At 38.8% G+C, this 23230-nt stretch overlaps 1 protein-coding gene across 4 annotated transcripts in view; it reads left to right on the forward strand.

The window, feature by feature from the left end:
- Window positions 1-23230, forward strand: part of LOC121949076 (caM kinase-like vesicle-associated protein) — a 108263-nt gene that overhangs the window by 80321 nt on the left and 4712 nt on the right. For all 4 annotated transcript variants that reach the window (XM_088087261.1, XM_042494678.2, XM_088087275.1 and 1 more), the window contains 8 exons: window positions 12959-13066; window positions 13156-13287; window positions 15847-15921; window positions 16588-16726; window positions 19566-19686; window positions 19802-19877; window positions 20080-20216; window positions 20389-20467. In XM_088087261.1, coding sequence (XP_087943387.1) covers window positions 12972-13066; window positions 13156-13287; window positions 15847-15921; window positions 16588-16726; window positions 19566-19686; window positions 19802-19877; window positions 20080-20216; window positions 20389-20467 — 854 coding nt within the window. In that variant the 5' untranslated portion in view covers window positions 12959-12971. The remainder of the gene's footprint in view (window positions 1-12958; window positions 13067-13155; window positions 13288-15846; window positions 15922-16587; window positions 16727-19565; window positions 19687-19801; window positions 19878-20079; window positions 20217-20388; window positions 20468-23230) is intronic.

Raw genomic sequence — 23230 nt, forward strand, 5'->3', positions numbered from 1 at the left:
CTCAACATGGGCAGCGAAAGCTGGCAGCGCCCCACTGAAAATCTTAACACTCTGCAGCGCTTCCGCACCCAGTAAGAAACCGGCCTAAGTCCCCTCAAACTCAATGTTTTGCAAAAATGTCTTTTCTAAAGACAAAATAATGTCTGTGCTAAAGACATCTCTCTGGTAGTAACATAATTGTACATAATTGAGTTTTAATTTTTTTATTATGGTGTAATGGAATATAGCTACAGCCAAACCAGCCCTTATCTGTGCTTGAGTTATGCTTCTGCAGTGGTCCGAACAGCCAACAACCTCGCCGGGCTTCTGTGCGATTGGTTTTCACCTGTCACAACTATGCAGACCCTGAGGGGCAAGGATAAATGAGTAATGTAATTGATTACAGCTTTCAAGTTTCAACTTTCCTCGCACTGGTAATAACACGATCAAATTGCTGTGTTTACAATTATTCTCATCATCTCACACATAGACATTTATGCTTTTATCTTCCTGTGTTGTTCATGAATTTATTGATTTATATAGACTTTACTATTTTTTAAGACATTTGTAAATGAGCAAAAGTTGTGAGCAAAATCTTTTAAATCATGTGCCAAAATCTCCACACAGCAAATTTTAAATGCAGAAAATGAAACCTCTCCCCCTGGCAGACCCAAAATTACTATTCAAGCACTATTAGCAGCGTCAGCTTATCCACTAGCTTGAATCTTTTTAAGCATCTTATATTCACAGTGTCTTCATGACTTGCAGGTTAAACAGAAAAAGTGGAGCACGCAGTAGTATAGTTCCTAGCGAGGTGCTTCTGCTGATTATCTGTGTTATACAACTGTGTGGAGGAGACGTGTGATGATGCTGCTGCTGTCAGGATTAAAGAAGACAGGTGCATATGGTGCATATTTCTTCAGATTTTGGTCTAAAACATGATTAAAAAGAGGTGTGGATATTTCAAAGTCACCTTTTAATCACATTTAGAGCAATATTTGTGAACTTTGTCAGATTTATTCTTTCATGAAAAAATATGTTCAAGATAATGTCACTGTAAAATAAAAATGTTTAAAATTAAATCTAAATGTTAAATGTTATATCTAAATGTTAAATGGTAAATTTAAATGTTAAGTATTAAATCTGAATGTTATATGGTAAATCTGAATGTTAAGTGTTAAATCTAAATCTTAAATAATAAATGTAAATGTTATATGTTAAGTCTAAATTTTAAATGTTAAATCTAAATGTTATATTTTAAATCTAAATCTTAAATGTTATATCTTAAATCGTTTTGTCATGATTCTAAATATTTAGCTAATATGCAAATTCACACTACCGCTTGGCGAAGAACCAAAATAAGAGCTTGATGTACTGATGTTCTGTGTACATGCGACCGACCAACAGATTTTCATTTTGAAATGAGAAAATAAAATCGGGAAACAAGTTTTCACTCCGCGGTTCAACTCTGCCTCACTCCTGGCTAATGTGAGAAACTTTTGCCGTGGGGAGAGTGGCCTGCACCTCAGGGGAGGCAGAGACAGAGTTGCTGTAGCAGCTGAGTAGAGTGGAGAAGGGTAGATGTATTTTTGTAGGCCAACCAGGCCTTTCGCCTTTCAGTGGCGAGATAGCAGCTGCAATCAGTTTTTTGGCAAGTTGAAAATATCATTTTATGCATCGCATTGGCCCTTTAAAGTTATTTACACAGGTAAAAATGACTGGAGTGATTACAATTAGTCAAATACAACCCCCAAGAATTAAATCTGGACATTTTGAGGCAGAAACAACCTTTCAGTGGTGAGATAGCAGCTGCAATCACTTTTTGGCATGTTGAAAATTGCATTTTATTTGTTGCATTGGTCTATTAAAGGTATTTACACAGGTGAAAGGGGACTGGGTGAGCTATAATCTGTCAAATACAATCACTATGAATGAAATCAAGTCATTTTGAAGCAAGATAGGAGCTGCAATTACTTTCTGGCAGGTTTGCATGTGCTGTATTGGCTTCAAAGGTATTTCAACAGGTAAAATGAGGTAAAAAGGACTGGAGTCGTTATACTCACAGAGCAGGTAATATAATGCAAGCTCACAAGGATGATAGCAGATAATACCTTTATTTTTACATTACCCATCTGTAAAATATGATAGACTAAATTTAAACAAGATTTTAGACATATTAAACACATACAAACAACGGGAACAACAAATTGTCTGTAATTGCATAAATGTCATGCCTGATGAAACTATAAATTGCAAATACATGAAAATTGGATTTCAAGAAACATTAAAAGACATACCTATGCTCTTACCATGAACATAAAGGTATTTATATTTACATGCTACGACTGTTAGATCCACGTGAGAGTAGCTGAAGACGTGAATACTGGGCGTTACACCGTTTTGCTCCCACAGACTGCAGTCAGTTTCTGGCAGACAATCACTTTTTGGCACGACACCGGCGGGGATGAGAAATGTCGTGCCGAAGTAAAAGACTGTGACGGTGGGTTAAAGTGGTGAAAATACTCTAAATATAACATCCACTTAGACTGATATTGATTTTTTTTTAGGTAGGTCTTTTTTTAAAGTTGCTAAAACACATTAAAAATAACCGCTGTTGGGTGCACAACCGCCAGCTACTGTAGCCTACGTAACACACTGACTGTACATAAGTATTTCATACAGCCCCACTTCAAAAATCCACAACAATCCATTTAATGAGATACACACAACGTGCTGCCATCCTCTTCACTTTTTTGGGTGTGTGCTGCTTTCGTTACCATTGGCTGCTCCAAACTGTGCATAAAAGTTACACCCAGGTGTATGCAAAGTTGGTGACCTCGGTCTGGTAATACTGTAAATATTTCTTAAATCTTCTCAATCATCATTTCCTTAATTCTTAGCATCACTCTTCTAACGGCCCGTGCACGAAGTGCAGAGTCGCAGCAGAATGACACAATCAGAATTAAGAAAATAAATAAATAAAAAAGGATAACTTAAATTTGAATAGTTATTTTTAGTTTTAGTTTATTTATTTATTTTTCAGTATTTGGTTTCTACAGAAAAACAAAAACTTTAATTCTCACTCGTTTTTTTTTTTAGGTTTTTAGTTTGCTAGACAGAATTGAATGAACGGATGATACACAGACCCATTTAGATATAAAATATACTATTTAGATTTAACATTCAGATTCAACATTTAGATTTGATATTTAACATTTAGATTTAACATATAACATTTACATTTAATATTTAACATTTAGATTTAACATTTAATATCTAGATTTGAACATTTTTATTTTACAGTGACATATTCTTGAACATATTTTTTCACAAAAGAATAAATCTGACAAAGTGATTAAAAAGGTACTTTGAAAAATCCACACCTCTTTTTAATCACGTTTTAGAGCTAAATGTGGAGAAATATTGCTGTTTCTTTGCAGTCATAGGCATATAGTGGACAATTGTGTTTCAAATTTTAAAGTCAATTCTAGTCAGCTGTACTTAATCTGTAATTTTTGCCAAAATATACTGAGCAAAGGCACTACGAGCAGCTACTGCGTGTTGCTGTCCTGTTAGTTAGTTCTCAGACAATGCTTCCTGGGGTCGTAATGCGCACAGGCTCTGAGCAGCTGTTCACTGGCTTTGTAATCACACGAGTATAGTTGATAACAAAAGTTCCTGTGTACTGCCCTGCCTAATTAAGGCTGTGCTTTTTGTGTCCCCGCTCTGGAGCAGAGAAATAATGGGCAGCAGGTGTAGAAAGGCCAGTCTGCTAGTCCTTGGAGGGCGGGTGAAATACCAGCGAGGGGAACTGAGACTGTACAATATGTGTGACATGATCCTGCAGTGTCGCCTCCACTTTAGAAGCTGTTGTAAGACGGGGCTGTCATTTTCCCTGTGATTGTTGCAAAGAGCAAGGTGAAGCCTTTGGTGCTGTTGTGGCAAGTGTTTTGCCATCAAGGGGCTCCGAGTGTGACTGTGAGAGAGTGATGGCACTAGAAGACGGAAAGAATTGGGAAGGAAGCGGAGCTGAGAAGAGGATTTTCTCAAGCTCACTTCAGCTGCTGAAGAAGCCACTGCAGTGTTTTCTCACTCAGTGACGAATGCGGCAATGAGTCAGTTACAGAGCTTTGTTTGAATGAATGACGGCCCATAGAGCGTGATTGTGATCATTCTCCAAAGGAGGCTGAATGATTAGGGACCTTGGCCTTGAATAAGTCTGCACGAAAAAGGTAGTTTGCAAAGCCTCCAATTCTCAGCGATGTCTGGCAATCAAATGTAATGGATTCTTGAGAGATTCACTGTGTGTGAGGCTGACGTGGACAAGCAGTGCAGTGCACTGAACTGGGATTAGAGGAGGGCTGAGGAGAGATGGTTGGTATTTATTACAGTAGTGCCAGAGCTGGCATGCTTCTGCTCCTAGCACACTGTTAAGAAAGCGCCCGGGGACACAGCGATTCCTCGATACAAGAAAGACACGAACCGCAGGCCCAGTGAGACACACTGTGGAAAAGGAGACTGTCAGCCATGAATAATTAATTGAATTGTCTATGCGCCCATTTTTAAAAAACCTTTGCCACCATTCACATGCTGCCGATTGGTGCAACTTTCCCTCTCTCTTCATTTAATTCCATACTGCTGTTGTCTTCCCGCTCGTCTCCTCTTGTTATAGACCTCTCAGCTCCCCGCTCCTCTGCTGGCCCTGCAAAGGTTGAAACAGCAAGCCTAATATGCTGCAATGCAACTTTAATTAGTGTGGTAAAACCCCTCTGAGACAGCATGTGCAAACTTTTATGTCAACATTTCCAAGAAGCCATTTCCCCTTAAAGTCAAATGGAAGAAGACGTAATTCTTGTGAGTTGTAGTAATGAGGCGATGCGGTGATGTTGCAGAATGTTTCTTCTTCCCCAGTGAGTTCCTGAGAGGTGCTTTCATGAATACACTGAATCATCACTGAATTAATGCAGTTTATGCCATATACTGTGAAATAATATACATATAAAGCACTCTGATTCGGTCTTCCTGAGTGCCAGTTTCTACTGATTACACAGAAATATTCAGGGAACAGTGCTCTGTTGTCAGAGGCACTGCCAGGGTCATGCACAGACAGATTTAGATTTATTGCATAACATCAATATAGCACCTTGAGTGTACCGTTTCATAGAGCAAATCTCGGCACTAATGGATTCCTTTGGCCCTTGGTTCAGCCCTTCATCCATAAAAGTTCACTCAGAGTTGGACAGCTTTGAGATTAATGGGGTTTTACTGTTACTGTGTGGAAAGCAATAACATTCATTAGCACATTCATATTATTTGCTTGTTGTACTTTCTGAGCAGAATAGCTACAAATGCAGAATTACATATATCTAAATCAGTTACACAGATGTGTATGGGGCCATTATTGTAGCAGAACTGTAGCAGGGTTTTCTAACTTTATCTCAGTCCATGTGGGGACAACATAGACTGCATAAAAATGGATATAGCTTACTGTGATGTGGACTCTGGATTTGAAGCCTAATGTTTGGCATTTGGCCGCTCCCATCTTGAATGTTGGAGTTAGAAATGACCATATTTAAACAATAGGCTGGAGCTGTTGAAGAGCACGACGGGGTCTGACTGAGAAGCTGAGATCAAAATCAGCAGACATCTGTCACTCAAAGAGGCCACACCCTTATTTTTGCATAACTTGAGGCTTTTATAAAATGTAAACAGGTGAGTTATAAAAAAATTTACCCCCATACAGTTGTCAAGAATGGAGAAATTAGCTATAGAGACCAAAACTGTTTTTGGTACCAGCCTGTAAGTGGAGAAGCTTTGGGGTGCACGATGTCTGTCTCTCATCTGGCACTGATTTACAAATCTCAGTACACTTGCAAATCTGATTTGGAGTTTTTTTAATATTTTTTTTTAACACATTTCTAAATCTGATTATGTACACACAGATTCTGAATACACATTTGCAGATTCCTGTACATATTCACAAAGTTCATTTTGCATTTAGAGACTTTTACACATTTAAAAATCTGATAATGCACTCCTGGATTGAGATATAATTATACAACTCTTCACACACGTGCAAATAGTCTGCTGCGATAATGGCTCCATAGTTGTGTTGCAGTTGTATGCCGTGCTGCCTCTATGTCATTTAAATGACTTATTGGACTGTGGCTTCATTCCCAAAGCCTGCACATCTTTTACACCTAGCACTTCTCTGATGTGTTAACATTTGACCTCAAAGTGATTTGTTCAAAAATCATGGTGTCTTTAAAATCACGCCTCCAAAATGCCATGTTCATACCTGCACCTCTTTCGTTTTGTCACATCAAATTAAGTCATGCTAAATGAGATTCACATCATTTTGGTACATTTTTGTGTCTCAATACAAAAAGCACTAACATTGCAGCTCAGTCTAACCTCGCAGATCAGGGTCAAATGTTCACCTTTTATGCTGCAAATTGATATCATCATAAAAAAAATAAATAAATTAGAACTGAGGAGACGCTACAAGCAAATACTAAAGACAGAGTTAATGATAGAGTTTCATTCCTCCCCAATAAACTGAAATCTTGTTGGACAAACATCTTGTGAACAGCCAGAAAATGCCACAAACAGTCCTCCATGTGGCTGGAATTTAAAATACATCTTAATAAATCATATTTCAAAACACAGGTGGAAGCTGTCTGCTGTCTGAACATAGCGTCAGCTCTGCATTCACGGTCAGAATCACAATCAGATTGCAGAGCCTGGTCGAGCCTGTTACATAAACATCCTGGTGCGATTGAAACCTTACTGAAACTCAAAGTGTGACTGTAGGACATGTATTATTTAAAAGCTCTATTACTTGACCCTAGTTTGCTTTCAGCGTCGCCTAAGTTAAAGGCTTTCAAGTCAAGACAGAGCTGATGTGCACAAGCCCAGCAGGAACTTGTTTTCTTGTTTTCTATCATCCTGCAGTCCTCATGTTGGCTTCCACTTTAATAAGCATCCTGCACTGTTTCCTCGCAACTTTCCTTGCAGGCAGTGATAGCAAGAGGCAACCATTTGAGCATCTTTCTCGCACTGATCTCTGTTAAGACTTTCAGAATTGTCACCATGCCCATCTTGGTTGACCTTATCTCCTCCTTTCAGCTCAAGGCAAAGTGCTATCGCAGTCTCTTGAGCAATTCCAGGAGATCAGCGGGGATGAAAGAAGATGAATGTCAAAGATGTTTATTTCCTAATAGCTGGTGAGTTTGTCCTTGTGGGTCTGAGGCTCCAACCAATCCCCAGACCTGAGCTGTCCAGAGAGGGAGAGATGGTGTTTTAGATGTCTCAGCTGAGCCTTGTCAAAACAAAATTACTAGTTTGTTCAAAACACTCCAGAATGGAGAGTGCTCAGGGGAGTCAACACAGAGCTGCAGTGTGACAAAATGCTCACATCAAATTTAAAGTACAATTATTATTATTATTATTATTATTATGATTATTAGTATTACTTTACCAATTAATACATACAGTCAGAGCTTTTAATAACTGCCTAAACCAAAACAGTAAAGCATAGGCAGAGCAGCGGCATGACCTCTGGGACTTCAGCCCTGAATGTTTCTTAAAATCCCCAAATCTTTGCTATTAGCTAAAGAAATCCAAGATAATTATTAGGAGTGTAACAGTATTACTTATTTATGTTGAACAGGCACGCTTTACAAACTGCACCATGCGTTGAACTGTCCTATTATATTTGAAAAATAAAACATACAGTTTAAATTGTGTATAAAATAATGTTTTCCTCTGTAATCAGTAAATTTACTCCACTAAATAACAATGTTAAACTCCCTGACAAGTCTCCCAATTCTCCCCTTATCTACTTCACTTATTTATTTATTCATTTCTTTATTTTATTTTTCTTTTGGGTCTTGGTTTGTTAGTTTTTTTTTCTCCTTTGTGACTCTCTTTTTCTTTTTTCCAGCCTCTTGAGTTGTGATGTTGATTATTCTAAAGGAAAAATACTTTCAATCCCAACTGGGATGATTGGTACATTTAGAGGCGCAGAAATGAAACCCAACTCTGTTGTGGAAAACACAGGTTTTACGAACCTGCTTAATGTATTAGAGCCCAGTTACAACTTTCCCTCTTGGACCCATGTCAGCTAGACTATAATTCTTTGTTTAAACAAAAAAAACCCAAACCTAAAGGACAAATTATGATGCTAGTTATATTACTAGTTAATATTTAGATTTAAAAAAAAAAACATTCTCTGGTATAATAGAAGAAAAAAGAATTGCTTCTTTTTTTTGTATTTGTTTATAACTACAATACACCATTTATATTGTAAAAGGAGCTGTTTTTGTTTTGTATGCTGCTAAAAAGACTCCGTCTTTATTCAAAGTAATAAAAGATCATACCCTATGATGTTAGTTTTCATATATAAATGAATTAAACTACACTACAATAAACAATTAAAAAAATATGGACATTTCTCTGGCATTTCTACTTTTTTTCACCACAATGTTGCATCAAACTGAACTGTGAATTCTGTGCACCATTACAAACCCTAATAATCATTTCAGTGTTCATCCGTTGGCCTAATATTCATTTCAGATTATAGAAGACCACATTTAGGATTTTTGATTTGTAATTAGAGCAGCCCATATTACTGTGGCTTGGACTCAAATACAGAAAATTTGCCAGTTGAACATTAACTCTGTAAACGCTGCAATGGATAATTTATACAGGTTTCAAGATAAGTAACTTTCATATTGCCAGATTCCTAACTAAGATATAGTAAAAAGACATTTAAATCAAGTAAAAAGACAAAGACAATAAAATCCCTCTTCCCACTTGCTTTGTCTGGTTGATATAAAACACACCACATTCGGTGCACCTGCACGAGAAAGTCGCCGTAGACACCAAACGCCAAAACTCCATCACACTGCTGTTGCTAACACAGAGAGCTCTCCCTGCAACGATAGCCTTGATCAGCATCGTGTGAACTTGTTTGGCGAGGGCTGTCTCGCACTCGAGCTTTAATGGTACCTTAGGATGAAGAGCATGTAGTGAAAACTGATCATCCATCAAAATGATGTACTGCACATTTAATAAGGCATATTTTATTTGATCATATTTTATATCTTGCTGATGTTGTCCATGTAAAATATAGTTTGTACATAATTGTTGAGGCTCAGCACTGCTTAGGTTCACCTCAGTAAATCTGTAATGGCCTACAGTCAGCACAAGTGTGATGCATGGGGCCTGATCTTCACTGTGCATCCTTATTTAATGTCTGCCAAGCTGGGGGTGGGGGGGGCGCTGGGGGGCGACAGAGGCTAAAAGAGTGTCATTACTAGAGTCTAAAACTAAAGAGTGAATGAAAGATTTCCAAAAAAAAGGAATCACTTCTCTGTCACTGAGGAATTTCATGGTGGGATTAGTGCAAACGGCTGCTCACTCACGTACGTAAAAGCTTACCAAACCAAACAGAATCCAGTCATCTCCCCGAGCTGTAGCCCAACATTATACCTGCTAAAGTAATCCCCCTTATTGCTACGTTAAAAAGTCTTGACACAGTGCATTTAGCCTTATCGTAAGCTTCACCCAGACACAAGCACTACAAGAGTGTCTCATCGATTTTAACCAGCACAAGGAAAACCTAATTTGCTCATCGGTTCGCCCGGTTGGGGGAGGCGCTGCACTCGCCTAAGCCCAAGATCTTTATCACTATCCATCTTCTGTCCTGTAAATCTTCACTACGTCTGCATTAAATCAGTGATGATACGGCAGGGTGGCCCGACTGGCAGACCCAGGTCACACAGTGGGCCATAAAGCACCGAGGGCCATCGATCGGTGCTCTGGCAGGGCAGATAACAGTCAGAATATGGAGTGATAATGCCTGAATGTTGCTAATGGTGGTCGGGTCCAAATGGGCCCATTATGCAGCCTCCGTTATATGATCCTGCCTGCATCCTGCTCTTTCCACTTGAAATGCTTCACAAATTCTTCATCCATTACAGGATGTCACACGTTTTTGTTTAGTTTTTTTTTTTAATATAGCAGCAGACAGATATTTCGCACCTTCAGATTTTTCTGAACTGATCTGGCTTTGGATCTCTTTGTGAATATTCCTCTCTCCGTATTCTGCCTTTTATTTTATAGGTTCATCATGATCCTGTAAAAAAAAAAAAAAAAGATCTCAACTGACTGGGCTCAGAGAGTTTCTCCAAAACCACAAAGGCTCTGTTATCAGATGGATTTCTTCATCAGATTTATTAGATTTCATCATTATCGGAGCTGCTCTTTCACTTTCTTCTCCTCTGGTCTATTTCCCCTCTTCACAATGCAACGACTCTCTTGTGGACTGTTATAGCTACTTCCAGAATATGAATGTTTTCGAGTGTGATATAGATTTTTCTTGACATGCTTCCTAATGCCTTGCCTCTGCCAGACAGAATTACCTCCATTTAAGCCACTGGCCCTGCAGAACCTTCCTTTCTTCTTTGCAGCATAACTTCACTGAGCCAAAGTACTTACCACAGAGAGACATGTAAAGTATATTGAGAGTGAGAGCACAGCCAGGAAAGGTCAGCCCCTCTCCTCACACTGACTACACAACACAGACTCAGATGAGAAAAGAAGTTCAGAGCGAGCACAGTTTTCTCTCGGCAATTTGAGACGCCTCAGCGCAGAGCCACGTCCACTTAGATTGGATTACGAGTCCGTTTGTGGAGCTACAGTGAACAGATTGCCCTTCTTACACATAATGCTATACTTCTTATGCATGCTGCTCTCATTTACGTGTTGACATCTATCACCCAGACTGTTGGCGCAGATGGATGCTGTGTGGCTGGGAAATAAATATTTTTTTACCCTTTATTCATCTGGAGAAATTTTGCTGTGCAGTCGTCGTTTAGCACTCTGCCCTGCTTTACCTTTAAAGCAGCTTCACATTTCAGAACGAGTCAGTGAGGCTGCAGTGTTTACTGTACCCGCCTGAGCAGTGTTATTGGCTTAGTGCCTTATACAGGGACACATCAGTAGTTGTTGAGAGATGCAACAACTGTTTTCCTTCCAGATTTCCCAAATCTGTCCAGGGATTTGAAACAGAACATTTGATCACACACTTACTTGTTGTATCAGATCCCACTTGCCTTTTACTTGCTTTTTTTGTTTGTTTGTTTGTTTGTTTTGCAAGTGATTTTCTTCCAAAACAAATGTACTCACATTGAGAAGGCAGTTGTTACACCTTGTTGTTTAGTGTTGAATCTGATGATATCAGTAGTTGGCCAATATTCATTTGCTTCTATTAGGCTAAAAGCATGCAGACTCTCAGACTGATTGCTATTTCAGCTCATGACCTCTGATTGCTGTCGCCTGAGTAGGCGTTATCTATACGTGTTTTCAAGTGTTCTTTGTTTTGTTACTTAACCAGATGAAGGTCTGAAGAACAAAACGTTTTTTGGTTAACAAAGTTTATTGAAAGTAATAGGACAGTGTGCAGGAATTCTCTTTTCTTCACCTATGCACCTGTCTACATGTTTTTTAAGGTGTGCATGAGCCTCCACATTCAATTTTTTTTTTGCCAATATTAAGACACTTGTAACAATCAAAAATGGAGCTTCCAGTCAAGAGAAATGCAATTCACCGTGAGCACATCGATTGGCACACACAGCTGCCAATCAGTATGTTAGATCCCCTTTTTATAGCACTCAAATAACTGATTGAAACAAAACACAAGGAAAACAAACACGTGAACACAATCACGGTGATAGGAACTACCTAAACTGACAGAAACCATCTTTGGGACTTTGTGTGAAAACCCCATAGTGACAAACTTTGCAAAGAAACAAGTCAATATGTTCAGGTCAGACATTTGGGGGGATGTAAACATGAGAAACATATTTTGAGTGGATCTTTAAGAAATTTCATAAAAAATAAAAATAACAAAAGAAATCAGCTGATATACTGTTATTAGATTTTCCAACTCAAACATATAAATAAGCCGCGAAGACATTAAGCGTGTGGATTTCTCCATCAGCATTGTACAGACTGTACTGTTAGACACGAATCATTCACACAGTGCACTCACACACAAACACGCTGCAGGTGACTATGAATGCTGCCTTGTTGCACGCTCCAAAAGCTGTTCGTTTTCTACATGTTTTGATGTCTCTGTTTTTTGACTTGACAGCACGGGGACAGGGGAAAAAAAAGAAACTCTTCACTTCCCTTGAAACACAATAACAATGACTCTAACTAAGCTGAATAAAAATACCTTTAATTCCGAGTACAAAAAAAAAAAAAACTGCAGTAAAGGCTGGTCTGAAATTTCACTCCATGATATATTTGAGAGACACACAGAGAGCACAATTAGGTGTTCGAGTGTTGTTGCAGAGCTTGTGAAGCACTCTAAATCCTCTCAGAGTGCTGGGGTGTTGTGCCTGTAATTACTGGCTCCTGCTCTTGATTGGAAATGCTTCACATGTTGCTGCGGTCGCCTCGCTGGGCACTCGGACCACATTAGCTGCTTCTCCTTTTGCTCCTTGACCCTAACGGTTTGCAACTTTCACCCCGCAGAGAAGCACTGACACATCCAGGCCAAACTTCTGCTTCACAGCAAAAACATCCCCTCACTGTTTTCTTACTTATATAAGTTAGATATTAGCATGAAGCTGAGCCGCTGCAGCAGATCCCTCTTTGGCTCTACCCTTTATTAACGCAAGACCATGAAAGGCTGAGTTACAGTAAGTGAAACAATCCACTGCAATGATACAGCCTCTGGTGGCTCTTTAACTTTTGAAAGGCTTCCTCAGCACAACTGGAGCTATTCTTTATGTCTGAGGGAGGGCCGTGTTTTTTTGCCAAGTCATCATCGAGTGTAATATTATGGCACAGTGTGACGCCATATTGAAGAGAAATCATCAGCTAGGTGTGACGCCAGGACATCACACCCTGATAGATTAATGAAAGTGTTATTATTCATCCACTCTCTCCTTGTCTGTCTCCGCAGGTCAGTCGTGGCCATGCCATTTGGCTGTTTAACAATCGGGGAGAAGAAGGATTATAACAATCCTTCGGATGTGACAGATAAATATGACCTGGGTCAGATTGTTAAATCGTGAGTATCTCAACAGCTTCCTGACATTTGATCTGTGTTTGTGTTGTTGTAAATAAACCTTAATTGCCATAAAATGCTTTTTTTTTCAGGGAGGAGTTCTGTGAGATATTCAGGGCCAAGGACAAAACTACGATGAAAATGTACACGTGTAAAAAGTTCCTGAAAAAGGATGGACGGAAAGTCCGCAAGGCTGCGAAAAATGAGATCCTCATCTTAAAGATGTAAGTTGTTTATTGTGGTTCATGTTCTCTGGAGTCTAAATCTCTGGTAAAATAGTGCACGATCAGTTTTGTGATGAGACTGTCAAGTTCTTTTTTGTTTTCCCTATTTCATCGTCTTAAATACTAATTTCACAGACAACAACAGTATTTGAAACAAAAACAAAAAAACAGAAGAGGAAACAAATGGTGATGCTTGCTTTAATAAGCGAGCAAACCTCATTTTGCTGAGCGATCACACACAGCCACTATTTCTAAGAACTGTGTTTATCTCAACTTCTCTGTGATGATCTAACTTTCAGGTAAAATGCACATTAGCATAACGTGGCCCTTATCAAACAATTTGTGGCTGACAGCAAAGGCAGGGGAGCAAGATGAATATGAAAGTGTGATTTCTTTATAAGAAGCCTTTCAAAACATGAACTCATAATCCTCTGAAAATTACACTTCAGACACCTCAGTAACAGGGATGTGCACTGCTCCTGTTTTTAATGGTTTAATCATCAGTGGGGGGTGTGAGTGAATAATCAGATATGATGACATGTCAAAGGCTGTGAATAATTGCGGGCAAAAACATCAAATGCAGTCTTGAATATAAAATGCTTGGATGCAGCCATTAAAAAAGAGATGCTTATTCAAGTATTAATCTCCATACATTTTTGATGGCTGTTACTTGGAATGAACCAAAAAAAATCCTGCTCACTGTCAATCATTTGTACAGACAATTTAGTTTCTTTGCAGTCAAGAGTTTTTCTTACCATTGATCTAAAGACCCCCCCCCCCCCAACTTCTAAATGTGTTTTTCTTTTCATTAACTTGGATGTTGTTTATGTGCTGAGTTTAACACTAGAAGGCTGTTTTCACAGTCCTCTGCTGAAGGCAAAGGTTTACCTGAGATCTATTAAAATCTCAGTTGAATGCAAAGATATTCACAGTAAAGTGCGTTATTTTAAGAATTTCTTATGATGTAAAAATGTGAGACACTATTTTTTTTTTCCCAAGCAGAGGCTTCCTACATCTCAGAAGAATACTTCGCCCACAAAATGACCATTTATATATCAATTAGTCAAACCATGTTACCATGAATTTATGAAGAAAATTTAGCAAAGCTCTATCGAAACATCCTTTGACAAACTCTCACACAAATTCTGCAGCATAAGCCAAGTTTCATTTATCCCGCAGTATCTGGGCTGATTTTCACGTGCATTTTTTGTTCAAAAAACAAAAATCTTAGTACTGTAGTCTGGCTTTTAGGAAAGCGTAAATAAGTTGAACTTTCAGTTCAGTTTTAAAAAGTACGTTTTTAGAGAAAGTGCTTGTGCTTGGGAAGTACTGAGCATACGACTGGATAAGTGAGACTGATTGTGCTGCAGAATTTGTGTGAGAGTTTGTAAACGGATGTTTTGATATAGTTTTGCTGGCGCTTGAGAAAAACATAAATTCATGGTAACACAGCATTACTAATAGATTGTCATTTTGTGGGTCTTAAAAATCTTAAATTATTCCTTTAAAATATGTCTTGAGGGGAGTCTTTAATAGTGTGCAAGATTTTTTTACACAGGCAATACTTAAATTAACAGTTCAATCCTTTGGGAAAGAAAGAAAAAAAATGTGTTTATCAGATGTGCACTCACACTTGTGAGATTGCAAAAAATGACATTGTGCTCTGCTCATCTATATGTGATTGCAGTAGAAAAACACCGGATTGATTGTAGAGAAATAATACCATTGTCCACATGTAGCTGTGGTAAACAACGCTACTGTGTGTCCAAAATCTCTGAATTTGCTTCCTGCTTTGCAACATTTACATTCTGCCATTTTATTTCAAGGTCTGAATTATCTTGAAAGAATGTGCACTATTTTTTTGCTAAAAGCCCCGTAGTGCAATGCTCGTCCTTGGCTCCTGATGTAACACACATGTAAATTATAATTATGCAACACTGTACCTGTCAGCGGTGACGCAAAATGATAACAAATAAATGCCCAAATCTCAATTTTCTAGTCATTAAGTGACTTATTGAGCCTTTTATGAATGAAGAGACATTTTCAGACACAGATTTAGTCCTTTTGGACATTTTTACATGTCCGGTACAGTTTTTTTTTTTTTTTTTTTTTAAGAACAGTCATGAAAGCAGGATGTTTTTTGTTGTTTTTTTTAAAGGCAAAAACAACACTCACATAATGTACCTTAATGGACCAAATTCACATTTCAGTTTCCCAGCTGATGCTGTGATTGTTGAGCTACTCCGTGAATGTTCATGTATGTTCCTGCTGCTGTATGGTTGTTTTTATGCCCACATGGATGCATCAGATTACACACATCTGGTTATTTATGGATGGCCAGTTGAACATGCAGATCTCAGTGTTGTGAAATAAAGGTAACTGATCGTGCGTCCCCTCTCCGTCTCCGTGACGACAGCAGTGTGTTACTCATGAGCACTGAAGCAGGTCTTTACATTATTTCCCTAACTGAATGCATGATGCTGACGTCACCTCCTGTATGACTCCTGACTCTGTTTTTGTTTCTCTCTCTGTCTTGTGCTTTGTGCCACATCTCCTCAGGGTGAAGCATCCCAATATTCTTCAACTGGTGGATGTCTTCGAGACCAAAAAAGAGTACTTCCTCTTCCTTGAACTGTGAGTTCAGATGTCTGATGAGCCGGGGGAAAAGGCTCTCTGCCTGTCTCTGCAGTAGCTCAGGCCTGCTGAACTGTATGTGTTGATTATACACTCGTGGGGAATGAGCTGTTGTAGCCTGAGGCCCTGCAGATATGAGAACGGCTCTGAACTCTACTCATTTGGTATTCAGATATCATTGCCTGCTAGCTGCTCCATTCTCATCAGCATGTGTTCTTGGGGAATTTGATCCATTTCCATGGATATGCTAAATGTGCGATACTTGTTCTCGTCCTTCGAGGACACTTGATTTGTGGGTTTAGGAATTCTGGTTGGGAAGAAAATGATGAAACACAAGCGAAACATCTCTGGGGAAATGATTAAAACCATTTCCTTTTGACAGGTGGGGTGTGTTGTGTAGTCTCGTAAAAAAACGTTGTTTTTTTTTTCGTGGAACATTAACATTTCACCATAAACATGCATGTGAAATTACAATTCGAGGTGTCTATTATACCTCTTTTCTTTTGCCCTTGCCTGAGTAGTTGACAGTAGAAAGCAGATGGACGCGTGGAGAGAATAGGGTATGACAGAAAGTTCTCAGATTTAAACTGATAACAGTGCAGTTTCACTGTGTGTGCCTTCACACACTTAGACACATAACACATTATTGGTCTTCCTTTACCACAGCGCAACAGGGAGAGAGGTATTTGACTGGATCCTGGACCAAGGTTACTACTCGGAGCGAGACACCAGCAACGTGGTGCGCCAGGTGTTGGAGGCTGTCGCCTATCTTCACTCCCTGCATATCGTCCACAGAAACCTCAAGGTAACGCGCTACAGCGGTGCAGGATTAGCAGGCAGAAGTACACAAGACGCCTCACTGCTAAATATATAGTTGGTTAATTTTTGTCATATATGCTGAAATTGTCACTACTCTGTTGAGAACACAGTGTCAGTTTCAGTCGTCACTATTTCAACACAGAAATGCACGAGACTTTTCTGTGGGAAAAAAATCAGGTTCCTTTTCCCACACTTGTAATTCTGACAGCATTCACTATCTACTGTGGTTACGGGAAACAACCAATCAGAGTCAAGGAGTCTAGTGCAGCTGTCAATTATGTCATTCACTGCTTGTGAACTGTGGTCAGACTGAAGGTAGTGCTTTATAATTCTGAATTAATTTTCTGTTACTGCATTGCCTATTTCTCACCTCAAATGTTTTCAGAGATATAATTTATTGCTCTGTTAAGCTATTAAAAGAGAACATTTGCTCTGGCAGGTGAGCCGACAGCATCTAGGTCACAAACATTCTTATTTTACAGCTGAACAGTGCACTAAAATAGATTTCTAAAAACATTTGAGATAGGACTAGGCAACGCAGCAACTGAATCTTGATCAATAATTGATCAGTGCTGCTTGGTTTGACAGTCTGACCGCAGTTCATGAGCAGTGATTGACAGCTGTGTCAAAGACTCTTAGGCTCGTAATGGTTGTTTTCGTTCACATGCGGGTCTTATTAACAGATCATTTGTCTCATGCAATTCTGTGTGGATATAGTTACAGTTTGAGCAGTTTTTGACCAAAGTAATTTTCATAAAAGTTACCAAACACAGCTTCAACCTAAGCAAAAAAGCTGATCTCTATGTAGAGGAGTTCAATTTATTTAGCCACTTTTATTTAAAAAAAAAAATGTCAACAAGAAAAGGTTATATGCTGCAACTGTAGTGTTCAAAATGTCATTAAAAGAAACTTTAGAATCTGAAAAGCTTGACAGTGAAATTTAAGCTGTTAGACAGCTATAAATGTCTTTTCACCAGAAACCCAAAACTACTCTTACTGTTCTGTGCTGTGATCAGCTGCTTCAACAATAAACCTCAGTTTGGGGGGGAAAAAATAACTTAAGATCATAAACTAGCAGATAATGTCGGCCGTGACTTACACAGCACGCTCACAAAAGCTCACACAGAAGTGTTATGTTAATATTGTTTTTGGCCACAATCTGTCTGGGCTGATTTTCATTTTTAGGGATTGTGATGTCTGTTTGTTGGTCCACATCTTTGGTCCAGACTTAAATGTCTCAACATCTACAGGATAAATTGCTTTGAAAGTTTATACAGACATCCTCACTTTTCCTCATGCACAGAAACAAAAACCAATTGTGTTTTTTTTAAAAAACCTCATTTATTTGTGGATCATTACCAGAATCACTTTCATGTCGCGTTTAATATGAAGATTAAAGGATCAGATACTTTGTTCCCACAGAAATTATTTTTGCGAGTAAAACCCTGATAACTAACCGAATGAAAAAAAATAATACAGAGACAAAAGAAATACAACGTAAAGGAACTAGACCACATTTTTTACATTTTCATCATTGGGACTATAGATGGCACCGTGATTGTATTTAGATGGTTATTTTACAGATCATTGTTGAAAAAATAAAATCACTTACTATCACACACTGAAAACCTGATGACCATATGACTTCAAATGTCCAAAAAAGTGAATTCACTTCAAAGGGGACATCATGCAGCTGCTGTACTCTTATTTGAAATTCTGCAAATAACGAAATAATACGTTTCTCTGAGAACTCTCCACAAGATTCCCAAACTGGCAGTGCGTCGTGATTTGTAGAGCTCCGTAGTGGTAGTGAAGAAGCGTGGATAAATTACTGAACAGGCCTATTAGACATGGGCCCAGGGGCTCAAAGTGCCTGGGGGCCTCCAGGCCTTCACTTGGAAAATGTCCCTGAAATAAACACATACTGCTCAGGAGGAGATTCAAAATGTCCTCAGAGAGATGTAGAGGATCTGCAAAGAGCCACAAAATAACTACAAAGAGACACAAAACAACGACAAGGAGACACAAAATGACAACAAAGAGAGACAAAAGCACAAAAAGATGCATAATGACTACAAAGAGACACAAAACCCCCACAAAGTCTGTGTCTCGCTCCTATGCAGGAGAGATGGTGGGGCCCTTTGCATATCTGTCATATCATATTGTCTCATCTGCCCATGTGTAGAAGTAGTTAATGTGATTGGCTGTGAGTGTCGCACCCTCTGATACAACAACCTGTGATGCAGATGATATATTCTTTCTGATCCCTGTACTCATGAGCGCCACAGGAGCCTAGCCACGGAAATACCTCAGCACACCACGACACACAGAGCAGGACATGCATGTTTGCAATCTGCGCCACAGGGTTCACGTAAATACAGCCCTTAGTCATACATATACATATATACATATACAGATTTAGGATGATAAACAACTAATAGAGGAAAAGGCGGTTGCCGTATGATTATTTTTCAAGGCAGAAGTGGATTAACTTCTTCAACTTGCTACTTCTCTCCCTGTATGGAACTTTCAGCATAAATGAAAATAAATGCAATACGTCAAACTTGGTTGAGGTATTTAGCTTTCGTCCCATCACAATGAAATGACAAAACTAAACTGAATGTGGCTCGTGGTTTCTTTCATTCTTCACTGGATAATTAAACTTTTTGATGTTTTCAGTCTCCTCATTATATTTCTGTCAGAAAATGACCTCACAACTGAAATTTGACCTCCTGAACATTCACCAGATGATTAACTATGAGAATTAAAGACCTTAATCATGAATATTATATCAAGTGTTGTCATTGTAATATGCTACCTTTTAGCTGGAGAACTTGGTTTACTACAATCGCCTGAAGCACTCTAAAATCGTCATCAGCGACTTCCATCTTGCCAAGCTGGAGAATGGACTAATCAAAGACCCCTGTGGGACACCAGAGTACCTGGGTGAGAATATTAATTTGCCAAGTAGCAAGTAAGACATTGTGGAGAATGTGATGTGGCAGCTTGTGGTGGCTTTAAATCTCAGAGATTTCGATGATGTTTCTGTGCTCTTGTGCAGCTCCAGAGGTGGTTGGCAGACAGCGGTATGGCCGGCCTGTGGACTGCTGGGCAACAGGTGTCATCATGTACATACTGTGAGTCCTGACATGAGACATACAGACAGAAGATTATTATTCTAAACATAAGACAGACATTTTTGAAGGCTCTGCACCCTATGTAAACTCACTGGGTGATATTGGTAAATGCTGTACATCATGTTATATTACAAAACAAGCCTTGTTTATTATATGTAGCTGTTTTTGACTCCTTGTGTTCTTTTCTCCTTTGCCACCGCAGGCTGTCAGGCAATCCTCCTTTCTACGATGAAACCGACGACGATGATTATGAAAACCATGACAAGAACCTGTTCCGAAAGATCCTGGCAGGCGATTATGAGTTTGACTCTCCATACTGGGATGAAATCTCAGATTCAGGTACTTTCAGGATAAAGTCAACACTGAATGAACACAATGACAGCTTGCTGGGTAAACATTTCAAATCAAGGTTTTCTCCTTTCCTACCCGTAGAGTGGCCACACACGTCATATTTATAACAGGGGAAAAAAACCTTTTTTGTTGAGTTTCCTCTGTGATTTTTCTCTGACAGCTAAGAGTCTGGTTGCTCGTCTGATGGAGGTGGATCAAGACCAGAGACTGACAGCCCAGGAGGCGATAAACCATGAATGGTAAGCCGCAGAGCTTTGATATATTGTGCAGACTATTAAAACAAGAGCAGTATGATCAGACTGTATCCATGTGATCAAAACAACTGCAAAAGAGCAGACTTTCTTTCTTGTTTGATGCATCCTTTAAAACCACAGTGACTTTGTTTACATGCACAGGAAATTCAGGTTACTGCCCTTATTTTGAAAAAACTAAGCTGTTTACAAGGCTAATGAAAATTAATATTGCACTAATAATCTTGTTGATATGCAGCTGCACATACTCCGATCAACGTAAAATGCCTGCCAGAATTTGGAAAAGTGGATCAGCTGGAAACACTTGTCATTTTGTCTTTGTGTTATAAAAGAGGATTTTTTCAATGTTCACAAGTGGCAGACTTGTTTGACTGTGCAAACACAGCCTCTCTCTTTCATTTTTTAACCACCATGAAAAGGTCCGCGTTAAGATATCACCGCATATCCAAAAACATGTTGATATAAAAAGCTTTTATTATGTTTAAAAGGTGTGTTTCTCCTTCTGACATGAAATGAGGGCTTTTCTTTTGGGCATGAATCTGAATCAGAGAGAGGCGACTGTAAACAGGCAAGAGGTTGTGTTTTGCAAATTGCAGTAAAAACCCAAATGGAGACACATATTCTGAATGATGTCCAAAGAATTAAAAAATACTGGCATATTCCACGTCTTAATCTGAAAATGCTGCATTCACTCAAATCAACAGTCGGAGACCCTCAGTTGACTGAGATTGCTTCAAGTCGAGCAGTCATTTTTTTCTGTGCAATGTACTTCTGGACAGACACACTGAACACCCTGCAGCGCCCATTCAAACTTTAAAACTTTGTATGGAAATTGAAATGAATCGTTGAATATTCTCATTGAACAGCCAAATCCTATTCGACTTGCGTAAATATGAGTCAGGTACAGCCCTAGAGAAACGTAATAGTTCACCTTGAACGGCTAATTGCTGCTTTTAATGGGCACTCGGATATTATAAGTCTGTAAGTTATTACAGACTTATGTCCCAAACCATTTGTAGGTTATTCCACTGACTGTGGTGACTTAGTGACTTTTATTTTGGTTAGCATTTTATAAATACTATTGAACTGTCCTGACAATTATTGGATAGGTTGCCTCAAATTTGATACAGACAATCATGTTTACCACCGGCAATTTGTTTTTACTGATATGATCATTAAAAATTATCCCTTGAGTTTTTATCTAGTGCTACCATAAGGTCAAAATTGAAATTATTTGTCCAATCCTTTAATTTATGACCAGATATGTAAAAAAGAAATGACATTCTGGTGAAATTTAGTGTTTGGTGCTAGTATACACACACACACACACACACACACACACACACACACACACCTAAACCTGTACTAGCATACTGTTTAGTCACTTTGGAGCAGCAGAAATAAACTGTGAACACAATTTCAACATATCATCACCCTTACGTTGATATTGTTAACTTGTTAGCAAACAGTTTTGTATTTAAACATCCAGCAGTTATGGAGAAACTTAAGCTTTCATAAGGAGTTATGTTTACCACCGAGATGAATGATCCAATATTCACGCTCTTTTTGCTCTGTTTTTGGTCTCCTGAGGTAAATATCTGGGACCATATTAACAAACAAACAAACACATTTTAAGAACATTGTTAGAATTATCACATTTTCTAAGAAATTCACCTTAAAAGTAAGACTAGATCCTGATAAAGGTAAAAGTTATTCACAAAGCATTTTAGCAGTTAAGAGAGCTTCTAGGGTGAAAAACTGAAGTAGGCAGGAGGACTCATGAGAGACTTAAGAGTTTCTTAAGCAGAGGACAAAATGGTGGGAAGACAAAGAGGTACGAGAAATTTACTGTAGCATAATTACTTTAAAACCATGTTTTCAAAGTTACTAATGGTACAACTAGTGTCTTTAGGTTGTGTGTCATTTACTGATCAAAATTCGGATGGCGCGGCGAGAGCAGTGCACGCTGTTTTTTTTCTTTTTGAGGTGACAAGAGGAGACATGGCGATGAGTTATTCTAAAATCTTCTTATCTTCCGTCGAATGTTGTCTATTTCTGTCGTTGGATTTGAAAGCGCTGCAGTGGAAGACGACTCTCTGATTAATGAAGTTGAATGAGGAGTTTTTATACGCAAAAAAACCTAAACACAGAGTCAGCTGGCTGGAAGGATATCGCCAGGAAGCTGAAAGTTTCGACCATGGTAAATGACATCGCTAAAAACAAGCTAACATTACTTTCTGTTGGCTTTTTTTTTAACTTTAATTTCCAGTAAATGTCATAATATAAAACTTGTTTTCTGATTTAAAAATAAACATTACAAACATAGGATGATGGCAAGTAGGCTACTCACACATCTTTTCAAGTATTTACATCTCTGGTCTGATCTCCAGCTAACAGCTGAAAGCTCTGAAGTTAGTTTATACGAAGTAACAGAGGTGCATATTTAACTGAGTCAGCTTGGACAGAGAGCTCTCGTGATACACGATGCTACGCGATAGTTAGACACTCGCTTTGTGTTTGGACTCACTGAGGTCAAAGTTTCTGTCCCTTCTCTGCCACCAGTTGCACTGAGAATTTTCCTAAATCGCCTCTAAGATAGGACTTCTCGCTCGAAGTTTTTAGGCTAAATTAGTTCTGTGAGAGTTTTCTCCGAATGTTTGTGAATATGGCCCCTGGCTCTTCAGCTGCTAAATACTCCACTAACTTCACCAGCTGTTTGCTGCTGAGTAGGTAGTTCATCAGTACCAGATC

This window comes from Plectropomus leopardus, chromosome 2 (assembly GCF_026936395.1).
Source record: "Plectropomus leopardus strain MGB_pleo_1.0 chromosome 2, ASM2693639v1, whole genome shotgun sequence".
NCBI lineage: Eukaryota > Metazoa > Chordata > Actinopteri > Perciformes > Serranidae > Plectropomus > Plectropomus leopardus.